Source organism: Panthera uncia, chromosome F1 (assembly GCF_023721935.1).
Source record: "Panthera uncia isolate 11264 chromosome F1, Puncia_PCG_1.0, whole genome shotgun sequence".
NCBI classification, from domain to species: Eukaryota; Metazoa; Chordata; class Mammalia; order Carnivora; family Felidae; genus Panthera; species Panthera uncia.
Window position 1 is genome coordinate 5420254 of NC_064813.1, and position 17174 is coordinate 5437427.

At 43.3% G+C, this 17174-nt stretch overlaps 1 protein-coding gene across 1 annotated transcript in view; it reads right to left on the bottom strand.

The window, feature by feature from the left end:
* Positions 1–1712: 1712 nt before the first annotated feature.
* The window catches only part of CF1H1orf100 (chromosome F1 C1orf100 homolog), a 29594-nt gene continuing 14132 nt past the window's right edge, over positions 1713–17174 (bottom strand). The window contains exons 3-5 of the mRNA XM_049633820.1: positions 16737–16832; positions 10006–10178; positions 1713–2246 (exon numbers count right to left, since the gene is read on the bottom strand). Of these exons, the coding sequence (XP_049489777.1) occupies positions 2155–2246; positions 10006–10178; positions 16737–16832 (361 nt within the window). The 3' untranslated portion in view covers positions 1713–2154. The remainder of the gene's footprint in view (positions 2247–10005; positions 10179–16736; positions 16833–17174) is intronic.

Below are 17174 nucleotides of genomic sequence, written 5' to 3' on the forward strand. Positions count from 1 at the left end.
ACATTCTCCAGGACAGACCCTATGTTCGGTCACAAAACCAGTCTCAGATTTAAAAATATTGAAAACCAGGGGCTCCTGGGTGGCTCAGTCAGTTGAGTGTCCCACTTTGGCTCAGATCATGGTCTCGGGGTCTATGAGTTTGAGCCCCGCGTCGGGCTCTGTGCTGACAGCTTGGAGCCCAGAGCCTGCTTCGGATTCTGTGTCTCCCTCTCTCTCTCTGCCCTCCCCGGCTTGCACTTTGTCTCTCAAAAATAAACATTAAGAAAAAGTTTTTTTTAAATACTGAAATCCTACAGAGTACCTTCGATCACAATGGCACGATGCTAGAAATCAGTAACAGAAGGAAAACCGAAAAAGTCACAGTGGAAATTTAAGAACACACACTCAACCAAATGAGTCAAAGAAGAACTCCCAGAGGAAAGGAGGAAACACAAAGAGGAGAACGTGCACCAAACATGGGCAGAGCTCCACAGGAAATTGGTAGCAGTGAAAAGTTTCACATCAAGACCCTAACTTTCCACCTTAAGGAGCTAAAAAAAGAAAGCAAACTCAACCCAAAGCCAGTAAAAGGAAGGAAACAATCAAGAGTAGAGTCAAGAGTAACAAAATAGAGACTAGAAAACAGAGAATATCAGTGAAACCAAAAGCTGGTTATTTTTATTTTCTGTGTTTTTGTATGCTTGGCCACAGCTGAGACCTTTGCGTTTGAGCAGCTTCCTGGTCCTTAGCTCTGTGAAAACGTTTCCTTGATGATTTCCTCTAATTTTCTCTGTTCTGTTTCTAGGATGCTTGTTAGGTGGTGGACCCCCTGATTTATTAGTCTGTGTCTCTTCCTTTGAAACAATAATTTTCTTTGTCTTTTGATTCCATATTGAGATTTTCAGAATTTTCTTCCAATCCTGTCAAATGTTTAATTTTTAGCAATCACGTTTTTAATGTCCAAGAGCTTTGGAAAGATGGTGTTTTCATGTTTGTGGATGACGCATCCCTTGTTGAATGACAATGTTACTTTGTTAGCTTCTTTTCAATTCCTTGGTGTTTCCTCTGGGATCATTTCTTCTCTTTATTTTGGTCTTTGCCTTTCATGTTTCGTTATTTTTCCAACTCTCTGGTGATCCTTGGCTGGCTCTTCACATCTACGACCAAGGCAGTGGAAAACTACCTAAAACTGTGTTCCCAGGGGGGAAGCCTGTTAACTAGTAGGTTTCACTTTGCGGGGGGGGGGGGGGGGGGGTCGGGGACCCCTTTTTTCCGGGGGGGGGGGGGTAGGGGGGGATGCTAGGGGCCAGAATGTAGGATTCTTTTCTTTGGGATCATTCATTTCTTAAAAAAAAAACCTGCTAGCTTTTTGCCTGGGGAACTGATGCCCAGTTGTTAAGATAAGGGTATTAACTGTCTATACACAGACTTTCAATTAATCAATTAATCTTTTTTTTTTTTTTTTTTTTTTTTTACCATTCCCATAACTCACTACAGCCCTAAGCCACTTCTGGGTTTCTGCATCCGGAACACCTTTAGGATCTGTGGTTGCTGGCAGTCTACCTCCCTGGCTACTTCCCCAGGTTTTCTTTTCTTATTTTCTTTTCTTTTCTTAATAATGAGTAATGCAATTATTGAGCAGATTATATTCTTACCTGGCCCCCTGTATAACCTTTGGATTAAATGTAAGATGGTTGATGTGAGAAGAGATGACAAGTTGTCTTAAACTTGACTTTTTTTTTAAAATTTTTTTAATGTTTATTTATTTTTGACAGAGAGAGAGAGACAGAGCATGAGCGGGGGAGGGACAGAGAGAGAGGGAGACACAGAATCGGAAGCAGGCTCCAGGCTCTGAGCTGTCAGCCCAGAGCCTGATGCGGTGCTTGAACTCACAGACCGCGAGATCATGACCTGAGCCGAAGTCAGATAGATGCTCAACCGACTGAGCCACCCAGGTGCGCCTTAAACTTGACTCTTGATCCCCTGCCCTTAGGTTGATCGCCTCAATCTGAAAAGACTTTGCCGCATGTACATATTTCAGGATTGTAGCCATCCAGATACACACTTCAATCAACAGGAGTCCTGTTATTATTTTAATCTAAAAGAGTCACCTAAGAACTCCAAATGTTGTTTTGTTTGAATGCCATGGTTATTTACAATTTAAGCGGTTTTCGTTCACAACTGCCTCTCTTGACAACAGTAGAGCTCTGGCAGAGAATCGAGTGGTCTAGGGTTCGATGAAACTGTGGCTAATTTCTTGTTCCAATCTGGAATTTAAAACAAATCAATGATTTATTTTAAGACCGTTCACTCCTAAATTTTAAAATAGTGTCAACAACAATTTTGTTTAATTTTTTTAATGTTTATTCATTTTTGAGAGGAAGAAAGAGGTGGGGGGGGGGGAAGGGCAGTGAGAGAGGGGGACACAGAATCCAAAACAGGCTCCAGGCTCTGAGCTGTCAGCACAGAGCCCAATGTGGGGTTCAAACTCACAAACTGTGAGATCATGACCTGAGCTGAAGTCAGACGCTCAACTGACTGAGCCAACCAAGTGCCCCCAAATAGTGTCCACAATTGTATGCAATAAAATAATTTGGGGGATTGAAGAGAAAGGGATATATGTGAAAGATGTGGGGGAAAAGGACTTAGTCAAAAGGTTATTTCTGCGTTTCATTCTGTGATCAAGAGGCACCTCACTGAGTTATGCCCACATGTAAATAAAATTAAATCAGTCATATACGTTTGCATTTTGACATCCTAATTGTAGACCCCCAAACCCTATAAACCCCACACTGGAAACGGGCCACTCTGTGTGTTTGTATCAAACTTCAGTTGGTACCATCCCTCAATTTACCCCCACTGGAGTTCCTGTACTTTATACCCTCTTATCTACAATCACTAACAGTTCTGCTTGTCTGGAGCTGAGGGTTCGCGGAGGGCCTGGGGATAAATGCATCAGTCATCGCATCCACACTGGGTGAACCAAAGAGCACGGCATTATGGCGATAGCATCGTAAGGCAGCAGTATTTACGTGTAGTGCCATGCATTGTGTTACTTACCTTAATATCCACGGTAATCCTCAGATGCCCACTGATGGGGTCACCATCTCAAAGAGATTCATGAACGTGCCCAAGTTTATAGGATAGTGAGGGGACTTGACCCAGGAATACCTGGCCCCCAAGTCCCTGACCTCTTCACTGCTCCATTACACCTTCCACACTTACTTCGACAGCATTGAAAGATACAAACATTTCTTGGTATTAAGAATGGATAATATTTCATTGAACCCAGGAGTATGACTCGAAATGCCATCCCTGGAGGATTCTTTAAATCTAATTGAATAGTATGTACCTGTCTGAACTAAGTAACCATTCAACTTCCCAAGGTTTATGGGGTTAAAATAGCAACTCTGACCTTCTCGAGGGTTACACTGTGTCTAAGCGGTTTAGGAGCCGTGAAGAATCCCTCACCAGCCATGGAGCTGAATGACTCACTCGTTCAACTGGATCGACTGGACAATAAACGTTCCCAGAACGTGCAACAAACTTTTGGGGCTTCACCGAGTCAACATGCCCACAGACAGTGGATGCTATCAAGCCCGAAATACGCTATGCAGATTTGGGGGTGGGACTACTGTGGAAAGGACATGTGAAATGATTTGGGGGACTTCCTTACCATTTGATAAAGTGAAACTCTTGTTCATGTGGATTTGTGGGGGTGACTTCTTCCAAAGTCATCATCGAAAAATAAAACGAGTTATGTGAGAAGTATGGAGACAATTTAACCAACTTCCTGAATCCCATTTATTCCAACTACTGTAATAATTTAGTATCATTTGATACTATCACTTGGAACAGTTTAAGAGATTTCCAAGGATAACTTCGATTATACATGATAACTACTTGAGGCACTGGTTTTAGAACTTGATCCCAGAATAAAACACAATCCCATTGCATTAGGGTTTTTTGTTTGTTTGTTTGTTTACAAACATTTATTATGGCACGTGTTTATTCTTTGATCGATAATATAATAGCTAATATTTTTTGAAGGCCTATTAATGTTACATACAAGCACAATGCTAAGTTCCTTATATGGTTATCTCTGTTCTGTTAGGTAGATACTATTATTATCCTTTTTACAGACAAGAAATCGGAAGGTCAGGGAGTCTAAGGGTCACACCGCTACGAAGAGCAGATATTTTATTTTCAGAGAATGAGTTCTTTTAATTATTTGGTGCCAGGGTAATACATGGGCAAATTTTGTGTGAGGGGCCGTCTCCTATTCGCAGGCTCTAGGTTCTCTGAGGATAGAGTCTGTCCATCTTACACTGTTTCTTACACAGAGTCCGTGCTTAATCAATGTTTCCTAAAAAAATAAACGCACCCCTGAGAATGTGCTGAGAATGAATTTGTTACTGAGGAAGAACTTCTTGAGAGGTGATCTATCACAATCTATATTTAATCCGTTTTTCAACAATGCCCAAAGAGGAAATAGGAACCGGACAGTGAAATGCAAATCAGTGCTAATCTAGGCATATGCCCGGCCCTTAAAATCTGATCACCAAGACGGGTCAAATGGTTAAGATTAGAAACAAAAACAAAAACAAAAAAACCCACGTCTTCGTAAACCACTTTATATCGATCTTATTCTCTGAGAAGCCCTTTCCCCAAAGACTCCTTCAAGGAGTACAGTTTCTTGATTTAAACAAACCCTCGATCCAGTGCCTGCTGTGGTCTCTCTCAGTGCTCAGATTTGTGACCTCTCTCTGTTAGGTCTCTTGAAGACCCCCCTGTCGCCTACCTGATGGTTGTTCACAAAATAATTGCCCCCTAAGCACCTTGCAAATCCATCCAATTCTCTTTACTGCTACCAGCTGTCATCACCTGCCTAAACCACTGGTTCCCAAACTTGGCCTCATGGGGGACTAATCTGGGGGAGGTTTTTAAATTACTGATGCCTGGGACCACCCCCCCCCCACCCCACCCCTGCACCAGGAGATCCTGATTTAATTGGTATGGGTATCTCCTGGGCATCTGGCTTGCGAAAAGTGATGTCACTGAGGGTGAGAACCTTTAGCCTAACCACTGCTGGGGACAGCGGCCAGGGGTGCTCCTGACTCAGCATATTCAATCCCTGCCTCACCCGACTCCCCACCCGGCTCCCCTTCTCATTTTCACAATGCACTTTTAATCATGGTGTCTCCACCCTCCTTAAAACTTTTTAGTGATTTGCCATTTATCTCAGGCTAGAGGTGCCAGAGCTGAAAATGGCCTGTATACCCTCTCCTTGTTCCTGTCTTTAAATCTCTAGTTACATCCTGCTCCACCCTTCCTGATCTCTGTGCTTTAGCACATTTTTTTTAAGTTTCTCAAACATGTTGTGTTCCTACCACGGGGCCTTTGCACACTCTGTGCTCACTGTGAAGCTCTTCCCCTACTCCTCGCTTAGTGAACTTTTCGCTCATCATTTCCTCCGGGAAACCCATTAAGCGCTCCTATAGCACCACATAAATTCTGCTCTATCGCATTTATGCCAGGTGAAATGGTATGCTTATTTCTATCCCGGTTCCCGTTGAAACTTGCTGCACGTAGAAACGTTGTGTCTATTTTTGTTTGACACTGTATCGCCAAAACCTTGCACACTGCCTGGCATACAAATAGGCTCTCAAATCATTTACTGGAAGAACACAGATGAATGAATGAAAACGCTCTCACAGCAAGTCACTGAGTCCAACTGATGTCACCTCCAAAATATCTCTGGAATCCATTCATCCTTTTTCATATTCCCTGCTGGTCCAAGCCCCATCATCTCCGTTCTAAGCTGGCAAATAGCTTCCTCGCTGGTCGGCACGCCCTACCTCTTGTCCCTCTCCAAACAGGGTCTTAGAAGCAGCTAGAGTGATCTTTTAAAAATACAAATGATCGGTCACTCCTCCGCTCGAACCCTTCCAGGTCTTTGTTTTGAGATTCGAATCCAGGCGCCCTCCCTGACCACACACCCGCTACACTGGGTTCCTTTCTGTTCCTCAAACAAGCCTAGGCCTTTCCTGCTTTCAAGCTTTTGGACTTACTGTTTGTTCCTTTCTCCTGAAACGCTCTCTAACGTGACTCATTCCTGTGTTCCAGGGCTCAGCTAAAATTGCATAGAGGTTTTCCCTGACTGTGCTATTAAAAGCAAACTCCCTTGAGTTCACTTATCACCCTGCCTGTTTCCCTGATAGCACCACTGCAGTCTATAATGTTGACAAAGCGTGCTTGGTTACGCTCTGTAGGCCCCCAAGAATGTCAGCTCCATGAAAGCAGGTGTCCTGTCTATCCAGGTCACTGTACCCCCCGCAGACAGCACCATGGCTGGTTCATAAAGGGTGCTCAGTCAATGAGTGAGCTTGGTTGCCAGCTTCCAAAGCGGACCCCAGTAATTCTCACCCCGTGGTACCCGTGCCTTATGTAATCCTTGCACGCTGCCTCAGTAGGACCATTCAGAAGTGACAGTGTGTGGCTTCTGCCCCCGGGTCAGAAAAGGCATTACCGTCTCCCCCTTCATACCAGATTGCCCATTCTAGGTAGGGGGAGCTAACTGCTGTGCCCTCGGGACATTTGGCACTGGTGTGAGCAGACCCACCTGGAAAGGCACTGAGGCCCCAGTCATGAGCCAGCATGTGAGTGACGACCATGTGAATCAGCCACCTTGGAGGCAGACCCTCCGGCCCCAGTCAAGCCTTCAGATGATGCCCCGCTCACTGCAGGTGACTGATTCCTTGAGAGAGAAACCCTGAGCCAGAACTGCCCATCTAAAAGGTGAAAATAATGATCATTTATCTGATAAACCACTAGGTTTTGGAGTGAGACGTTCCTCCACGATAGATAACTCATACACACTCGCCCAGCGGGTCAGTGAATATTTCGACATGAATTATCTCTTGAATGGGTCAGGCTTCAACCCTCACTGGGTAGGGGGCTGTCCAACCCTGTTCCTTGTCTAATGCTGCCTGCTTTCCAGCACCTCATTTTCAGTTGCCTACGGATCCCAGCTTGACACGTCTCTGGCCGAAAACCATTATTTCCATCAGAGGCACCAACAATCCTGCGGTCGGAGCGGGCGGCTGTGCAACGAGCTTTAATGCCTCATGAGTTCTCGTGAGTTCTCTCTTGATGGTGTCCTTCCTCACTCCAAATGCTGCACCACCTGTGTCTTCTTCCCATTTCCTGTGAAGCCTCCTCCGTTCATTCTCTGGAGGGCCCGGATCGACGACCCACCAGCTGCCGGATGGAGTGAGTTTCTTAAAGTCTGTAAGGCTCGGTTTTCTCTTCTGCCACGTGGAGTAAATAATAATAGCTACATCACGGGGGCTATGACTCACTGCAACCACGAGTGTATACACGTGTGTGTGTGTGTGTGTGTGTGTGTCGCTCGGCACAGTTCTGGGCCCATGACAGACATTTTAAATCCTAACAGCTATGCTAAACTACAGACTTCCGAGAAGTCGGGTTCAGAGAAGCTGAGCGTCTTGCCCAACACTAAAGAGTCAGGGCATGCGGGCCCGCAGTGGCCCTGGGGCCTGAGTCCTCCTGGCTGGAGTCCTCCCTGCTCTCCCACCTTCCACGAGCCTCACCATCCCCCCACCACGTCCCGGCTGCGGTGTCCCTGCCTGGGGGCCCCTGTTCCCTCTGCCTGGAACCTCATCCATCAGGGCCTAGCATGTTCTAGACCCCACCTTCCAGCTCCCACTCAGCTAGTTGCTTCTTAGTCATTCTCTGGCAGGCTGGTTGTTGCTTCACCTTCCTGATTCGATTGGGAACGCCCCGTGGCTGAGGTCAGAGCCTGGGCTTGGCACTCACCTCCTCCCATGGAACCCGGCACGGTGTTAGGGACACAGAACCTGGTAAATATTCAACTGTGTCGCTAAACACTCCCCTGGTTCCATAGGGTGGAAAGAATTAAGAATCGTGGTCTAAAACAAGCAGGGGAGAAATACTTTTGTATCTTTCTGTCTCACCAGATTCCCTGGAAGCAGAGGAATTGGAAAGAAGGTCTTGTCTATTACCACTTTGGTAACCCAAGGCCCACCTGGATTACCCCCTGCTAAGGAAGCTGACTTCAGACTTGAACGTTCTCGGAAGGGCGAGCCGCTTAGCTGGTTCTCCTGACCACCTCTTCTCTCCAGCTACTCAGCCCCTGGCGGTTCCCGTCCCCCCTCAGGCCTCATCCTCAGCCCTGATCTGCACCCATACCCACCCTGGCTTCCATTAATACAACCGTCCCGGGGGCCCCTGTGGGACCCCAACTTCTACCGTCCCACACTCCCTCCTGGCACCTCCTTCCCTAGAGCTCATCTCAGCCCCCAGCCTCCCTCTCCCCTCATCTCCCGCCCTGCTCAGCCTCCACCCGTCTCCTACCTCCCAGAACCCAGCCTCGCACCCCTGGGAACCTCTTATGCCAGGTGCCTCCTGCCCACATGCAGCCTGTCGGCCTCATCTACTGTGCCCCCCACCCCTCCACGGCTCCACTGTCTAGAGATGAATCGCCTGGGCCTGACTCCCACCCTCCTGGCTGCTGGTGTTTGCTGTTCCCCTGGGACCTGAGCCCCATCCCTGGCCTAGCCACTCTTCTCAGGGGAGAACAGGAGGAAGGGTGGGCCCTCCTCACCCCCAGCCACTCCCTCCACCATCCTCCTACTCGGTTTCTTACTCTTTCTCAAGCAAGAAGAAAGTGACTCACTTTAAAGAAAACTATTAGATAAACAGTAGTGCAGGTGACACCCAGCTGTGACAGAGGCCATATGGGTTACAGGTCAAGCACAGAGCTTGGCCTCTGCCTGAATGCTATGTCTCAAATGGCCTGGGTCTGAACTCTGTCCCTCCTACCTGCTGCCTGGTGATCTGGGTCATTAACTGTCTCAGAAACTCGATCCCCCCTTCTTGGAAAATGAGGGAAATAATAGCACTTACCTAAGAGTGCTGTTACGAGGACAAAATATGTGCCTGCCACAGGGTAAAAGCTCCAGAAACAGTGGGGTTAACTCACTTACAAAGCCTGTCAACGCAGCGACTCCTTCCCCTCACTAAAATTCAAGGCATCCATGAGGACAGGAATACGAGTAATGTCTACACTGGCATCCACGTGTGTATCCCCGGCTCACATCTGGGGGAGGGCTTGGCCCTTCATAGCCACACATGTTGCAATGTACAGGGAACTTAGAATTTTTGAAACATGCCTCCAAATGTCAAATTGTCATAAAGTCGTTTAAAATGGGAGAACAAGGGGGCCTCTGGGTGGTTCAGGCAGTTAAACGTCCAACTTCAGCTCAGGTCATGATCTCACAGTACGTGAGTTCAAGCCCCACATCGGGCTCACTGCTGTCAGTGTGGAGTCTGCTTCAGATCCTCTGTCCACCCCCCATTGCCCCTCCCCTACTGATGCCCTTTCTCCCAAAGATAAATAAAACATTTAAAAAAAAATGGAAGAAAAGAAAAAAATTTCCTCAATATAGTTAGGCACCACAAGGAATTTGTTGAGTGACGAGAGGCTCGGTAAGAAGCAGTCACACTTGAGCCTGCTTCCTAGCAAGGACATTTGTGCATTTTCTTTTCTTTTTTATTAAGTTTGTTTATTTATTTTGAGAGAGAGCGCACGTGCACGCACAAGTCGGGGAGGGGCAGAGCGAAGGAGAGACAGAATCCCAAGCAGGCTTTGTACCATCCGTGCAGAGCCCTGAACTCATGAACTACGTGATCAGGACCTGAGCCAAAGTCAGATGCTTAACCAACTGAGCCACCCTGACATTTCTGCATTTTTATCCTTGAATTCTATAGCGAGCTGGAAAAAAGGAGAGGTGGAAACAGCCCTTGGGCCAGCCTCTAAATTCTTCTTCCTGCACCTCGACACACACAAACACACACACACACACACACACTGTCCCCAACTTGACTGGTCCCAGACACGTCCCTGATGGCTACAAGCCCACGAAAGAGACTCATCGGAGGCAAGTGTGATCTGAGAGAGGAAGAACAGTTGACCTGACTTACCAGTCTTGTAAAATGGCAGAGAATAGTCCCTTTGGTAGGTGGTTTCTTTATACCATGGTTCAGCGGGCCTTGAATGTCTTCGAAAACAAATGTATCGAATGAGAGTTTGTTGGTCTAATTGAGGCTGATACTGGCTTTTTCTCTTGGGTGGAATTGTCAAGTCTATGAGAGGTCTAAATGAAAATAGAAACAGCTTGCTGAGCACCCAGTAGAAGAAAAGCAGTCCAATGTTCTCATCAGCTGAAATCCACTCTCTGGAAGCAGCCAGGAGGCTACAAGATACTATTGGTAAGACTCCATGTCACCAAGGCCAGCACAGCGGGGTTTTCAGCAGGTGGCTCGAGGATCCCAGTCCCTTGTTCCCCCATGTTAGCATCCCTCCTCCTCCTCAACCACAGGTTCCAGAAGACGACCTGCATTGAAACCTCCACTGGGTCTGCTCAAGTGTGGCTACTTCCTGTACTCTACTTCCTGCACTCTGGCTATCTCCTGTACTGTACTTCCTGTGCCCTGGCTACTTCCTGTACTCCACATCTCCCCAATGCCCTTTCCCATCGTAATTTTCTTCCCGATGGATGTTTGGTTCCCTCCAGGAACCAACACTGTCTTCTGACCAGACTAACCATTATGGTGCAAATTGGTGTTGGATGAACCTGAAATCAGTTATAACCTTCCTGTCCCTCCACTCAGATAAGTCCCCTCTGAAAGTAAAAGTAAAGAAGAATCAAAATTTAATGGTGAAATATCTTCATACACGTGTGGGAGTTTACACTCACTGGTGCAGCTTGCTTGAGAACACTTTGGTGGTGAGTATTAATATCTTAAAAATGTGCATATACTTTGTCACAGCCAACTCTGGAAATTAGGGGTGTCACCAAAGACATAGCTCGAAGAATGTTCACCAAAGTATTTTATGATAATAAAAGAATGGAAACAATCTTCATGTGAAAAAAGAGGGATTATTTAGAAAATGACACAGACATGTACAGGAATATCATACCACCATTAAAAGTGATGCTGTGGAATTATAAATTTTGAGATGGAAGAAAGTCCACAATAAATAATTAAGTTTAAACAAAGGTTTCAGTTGAATTGAACACTTTAAATGGATGAGCTCTATGGTGTGGGAATTATCTCAGGAAACCTGTTATACAAAACAAGGTTTCAAGCATCAAAATATCAGCAAACTGAATTCAACAACACATTAAAAGGATCGTACACCATGACCAAGTGGGATTTACTCCAGGGCTACAAGGATGGTTCAACATCTGCAAATCAATCAACATAATATGACACATTAACAAATTGAAGGAGGGGTGCCTTGGGGGGCTCAGTCGGTTGAGCATCCAACTTCAACTTGGGTCGTGATCTTGCAACTCATGGATTTGAGCCCCACATTGGGCTGTCTGATGTCAGTGCAGAGCCTGCTTTGGATCCTGTCTCCCCATCTCTCTCTGCATCCCCCCCTCTTTCACAAAAATGAATAAAACATTAAAAAATTGAAAGATGATAATCATACCATCATCTCAATAGATGTGGAAAAGAATTTGACAAAATTCAACATCCATTAATGATAATGTGCGTATAAAGGGAACATGTTTCAGCATAATAAAGACTATATATGAAAGCCCACAGCTAATCTCATATTCCAAGTTAGAAAGCTGTAAGCTTTTTTCTAAGATCAGGAGTAAGACGAGGATGTCCACTCTCACTACTTTTATTTAACATATATTGGAAGTCCCAACCAGAGCAAGGAAAGGAAAAGAAATAAAAAGTATCCAAATAGGAAAGTCAGAAGTAAAACTGTCTCTATTTGCAGATAGCATGATCAATATATAGAAAACTGTAAAGACTCCACCAAAAAAATGTTGGAACTAATAAAGGAGTTCAGTGAAGTTTCAGGATATGAAATCAATGTAGAAAAATGTATTGCATTTCTATACACTAACAATAAACTATCAGACAGAGAAATTAAGAAAACAATCCTATTTACAATTGCATCAAAAACAATAAATAGGAGTACATTTAACCAAGGAGGTTAAAGACCTATACATTGAAAACCGTTAAGACACTGATGAAAGGAATGGAAGAAAACACAAATAAATGGGAAGATATTCTGTGTCCATGGATTGGAAGAATTAATATTGTTAAAATGTCATACTATCCAAAGCCGTCTACACATTTTATGCAATTCCTATAAAAATTCCAAAGGCAGGGGCGTGTGGATGGCTCAGTCAGTTGAGAGTCACGGCTCAGGTCGTGATCCTGGGCTCATGGGATCGAGCCCTGTGTCGGGCTTTGCACAGGCATGGAACCGGCTTGGGATTCTCTCTCTCTCCCTCTGCCTCTTACTCTCTTTTGAAAAAAATAAAAAATTAAATAAATAAATAAAATAAAAATTCCAAAGGCATTCTTTCACAGAACTAGAACAAAGAATTCTAAAATCCTAAAAATCCCACAAAAGAGTCCAAATATCTAAAGCAATCTTGAGAAAGAGAAACAACATGGAGACATCATGCTTCCTGGTTTCAAATTATATTATAAAGCTATAGCAATTAAAGCAGTATGATATTGTCATAAAAAAGACACATATATTACATATATCAACAGAACAGTATAGTGAGCACAGAAATAAACCCACATCTATGTGGTCAATTGGTTTAGACAAAAAAAAAAAAAAAAATCCCCAAAATATATAATGGGGAGAGGATAGTCTCTTTAGTAAGTGGTGTTGGAAAAAATGCAACATGCAAAAGATGAATTATCTTATACACAAAAAGCAACTCAAAATTAAAGACTTGAAGGTAAGACCTGAAACCATAAAACTCCTAGAAGAAAACAATAAGGAGTAAATTCCTTAACATCAAGCTTAGCAATGAGTTTTTGGATTTGACACCAAAAGTAAAGGCAACAAAAACACAAATAAACGGGACTACATCAAACTAAAAAGCTTTTGCACAGCGAAGGAGAGCAACAAAATAAAAAGGCAACCTGTGGAATAGGATAAATATTTGCCAATCATATATCTGATAAGGAGTTAATGGCCAAAATACACAAATTACTCATACAAGTCAATAGTAAAAAAACCAAAAAACAAAAAAACCCGTCTGACTAAAAAATGGGCAGAGAATCAGAATAGACATTTTTTTCCCAAAGAAGACGTATGGATGGCAAACAGACTCATGAAGAATGCTCCCCGTCACTAACCATCAGGGAAATGCAAACGGAAACCACAGTGAGCTGTCACCTCCCACCTGTTAGAATGGCTAGTATCAAAAAGGCAAGAGATAAGAAGTGTTGGCGAGGAGGTGGAGAAACGGGAATCTTCGTGCGCTGTTGTAGGACTGCAAACTGGTGCAGCCATTGTGAACAGTATGGAGGTTCCTCCAAAAGTTAGGACTACCAGGAATTCCCCTTCTGGGTACACATCCAAAGAAAGTGAAATCCCTGTCTCAGATATCTGTATCTCCATGTTCATTGCAGCATCATTTGCAATGGCCAAGACATAGAAACAAACTAAGTGTTCATTGATGGATGAATGGATAGAGAAGATGTTGTTGTATACATACACATATATATATGTTTTTCTCATATATATATATATATATATATGTGAAAAAAGATCAGATAAAAACAAGGACCGTATGACCTCACTTATATGTGGAATACAAAAAAAAAACAAACACATAGAAAAAGAGAACAGATTGGTGGCTGCCAGAGGCAAACTTGGGGGGATGGGGAAAATGGGTGAAGGAGGTCAAAATGTACAAACTTCCAGATAAATAAATTCTAGAAGTGTAATGTACTGCATGGTGATTATAGGTAATAATATTGTATTGTGTATTTGAAAGGTCCTAAGATGGGTAGACTTTAAAAGTTCTCATCATGAGTAAAAAAAATGTGCAACGGTATGAAGTGATAGATATTAACTAAACTTATTGGAGTAATCATCTCACAACATATACATATATTAAATAATTACGATGTATACCTTAAACTAATATAGTGTTATTTGTCAACTGTGTCTCAGTAAACTGGGAAAAAAGGGCTTCGAAATAGCATTCATCTTATTTTGTGTACATCTGGAATATTCTGCATGATTATCTATCTCTGAGTGATGACATTATGGGTAATTTCAAATTTTTTATTAATGTTTTCTGAAGGTTGTAATAACTATGTGTATTTTTAAATTTTGCTTTACTTTATTTTATTTTTTAATGATCTCTACTACCAGTGTGGGGCTCAAAGTCACAACCCAGAATTCAAGAGTTGCATGCTCTACCAACTGAGCCATTCAGGTGCCCCAACAGGTGTATTCTTAAGCTATAAAGTACATGAAGTGAGCAGCTCTAAATATCCAATGTTGGGTGAGATTTAGGACCATTTAAACCCAGTCATTTAGTAGGATGTAGTCTTACTTGATGATTAAGTCTTACACTTAATCATAATATGTTGTGTTTCCATATTCTGGTAAAAATTTGATTATAATGTGCCTTCTTTAAAGGGTGGTTAGCAGAAATGGAGGAATTCTGCCAGCAGGTAAGAAAAAGCAAGAGCAGGAATGTGACCATGTGGGTACGGTACTGGACGGGGGAAAATACTGGATGGGCAGGCAGAGCTCTGTGGTGAATGTTCATGGAGAAGCTCCGAGAATCCCCGCCCACCTCTACTTGTTCTTGTTCCATGCTTGATAGGTTCTTGGTCTTGTAAAGTGGGCACCTTAAATGGTGGGCAGAAACACTCCTTCCCGCACAAAAAAAAACACATCCTCCACTGTCAATCAAACATCATTAGTTGCCTGATGGACAGGTCAGCGTCTTGTGAGCTTGGGTTCTGTGTATTCACTGCCCATCTGGTCACTTCTGTGCCACGCCTCTGGCTTCTGAACCAGATCCTGGTGATTGCCCCTAGATCTGTCTCTGCTCTGCCTTTGCCTTCTGATTCCATGGAATCAGAATATTCTCCATTTTCAAGTAATACATCAGTGTCCTGAAGATAAGGCTTTCATTCAAAGGATAGGATTCTAATACTGAAAGCATCAAGTTGGAAGAGGAATATTTCTGGGAAAGGTAAGCTATTAGACACCTATCAAGTCACACAACTACAAAAACTGAAGTTAGGACTTATTCCAAGAACCACATTATTTCCTGGTTTTTGGAGGGTTGGGGGCTTGTCTTTTGTTTCTTCTTATTTTTAACGAGAAGCTTAGTAAAGTCATCGATTGGCATCTTCACTAAGTTTTCCCCTTAAGGCTGATCTGGGGCAGGCACTGGTCTTGCCAGAGTCAAGTAGAGTCAAGGTTCCCTCTCCCTGAGCCATCCTGTGGGGAGGAGGACACACATTCGGGTACTGGGTGTTGGAGCTGGGGGCGTCATCAGAGACCGTGGAGCACATGGGAAGAGGGCCCTGGCCCTAACCAGAGTTTGACATAATGTGTATTTGGATCAGAACAAAGAGCCTGGAACTGACAAGCAGCAAGTGTGGAGGGTTCCGCGTCCCAGCTTTCACACTGACCAACTGTATCTCAGGAAAGACCTCTCTGGCCTACCTCTTATTCAGTTAACTGGACCCGAATGACCTCTAAAGCTACCTCCAGTTTGATCTCCCATTAAGTTAACACATTGAGCTGCTTTATAGATGCCGTGGCTCCCTTTTCTTTGCATGGAGGATAATCAAGAGTTGACTATATCGAAAGTGACTACGAGAAGAAATTTGTAATATATATCAGATGATGAACTTAAAATAATAGCAATCATATTTTGAGTGCTTGTTATGTTCTGGAATTTTAGGTTAATTATTTACCTTAATTAATTAATTTTAATGTTTATTTACTTATTTTTGAGACACAGAGAGAGTATGGACGGGCTCGAACCCAAGAGATGTGAGATCATGACCCTGGCCGAAACCAAGAGTCAGATGCTTAACTGATTGAACCTCCCAGGCGCCCTGGTCAATTCTTTTACTTAAAAGATAAGGCAACTGTTTCCCAGAGAAGGATTTAAAATTGCCCAAGATCTGGGACACCTGGGTGGCTCAGTCGGCTAAGCGTCGGACTTCTGATTTTGGCTCAGGTCATAATCTCACAGTTCATTAGTTCAAGCCCCACATGGAGTCCCACATCGAGTGCTGCATTGAGCCCCATATTGGGCTCTGCCCTGGTAGGCGAAGCTTGCTTGGGATTCTGTCTCTCTCCTTCTCTCTCTGCCCTTCCTGCACTCTCTCTAAATAAATAAATAAATAAACTTAAATAATGTCCAAGTGACTGTTCTTTTTTCCTTTTCTTTTTGTTAAAATCACTTTTGGAAAGACAGAAACCAAATTCAGAATTTTACTGAGAGGGAAACTGACTCTTAAGAGGGTAAGTTTTTTGAACAAGTTGAAACTCTAAACTCTTGGTGTTTCTTACATTTCTTTGATGATTTAATAACATTCTATATTTATTGTTGATTATAAAAGTAATATATGTTCTTCAGAGAAAAATCTGGAAAACAGAGAGAAAGATGAAAAATAAAATACAAATACCAACGATCTTAACCAGTCATAAAACGTCATTGCCAATTTTGGTGTATTTTGTTCCAAGCTTTTTTTTTTTTTTTAGCCATTAAATAATAATTATTATTGTTATCATTATTATGACTACAAATTGTCATCCCTCCCTTTTTTTTTTTTCATTTTATCATTCTAACTTTAATGAAATTTTTGAAAACTAAGATTTAGGAAGGTCTCCTCACCTGGGAGGTCTCTTCGCACTAGAATCAAAGTGGACTCTTGCCAGCTGCCCGGGGTAATATCCTTGGATGTCCTTTCCTTGATGAGCGATGAATACACTAGTGGAGAAAGTAAAAGGGTGATAAAAAAAAAAAAAAAGCAATTAGTTCTTTACAGCAGAATGCCAGCTGTGGTATAATAAAAAATACATGCAGTCTTTGCTTCCGGTTTCTGGCACAGAGCTCTGGAAACCTTTGGAATTTCTTGATAGGGCTGTCTTCTGTTATCCATTTTTCAGGATTTCCTTCTCAAGAGTCATAAGGAAGTATTTGATGTGTCAGGTATTAGGTTCAAACTATCAGAAAAAGAAATAAGAGGCTATTTAAAATCAGTGGGGGCAAATGTTGATCATTGTTGAAATGAGAGAATGGTTACGTGGGGGCTTCTTATACTATTTTTTC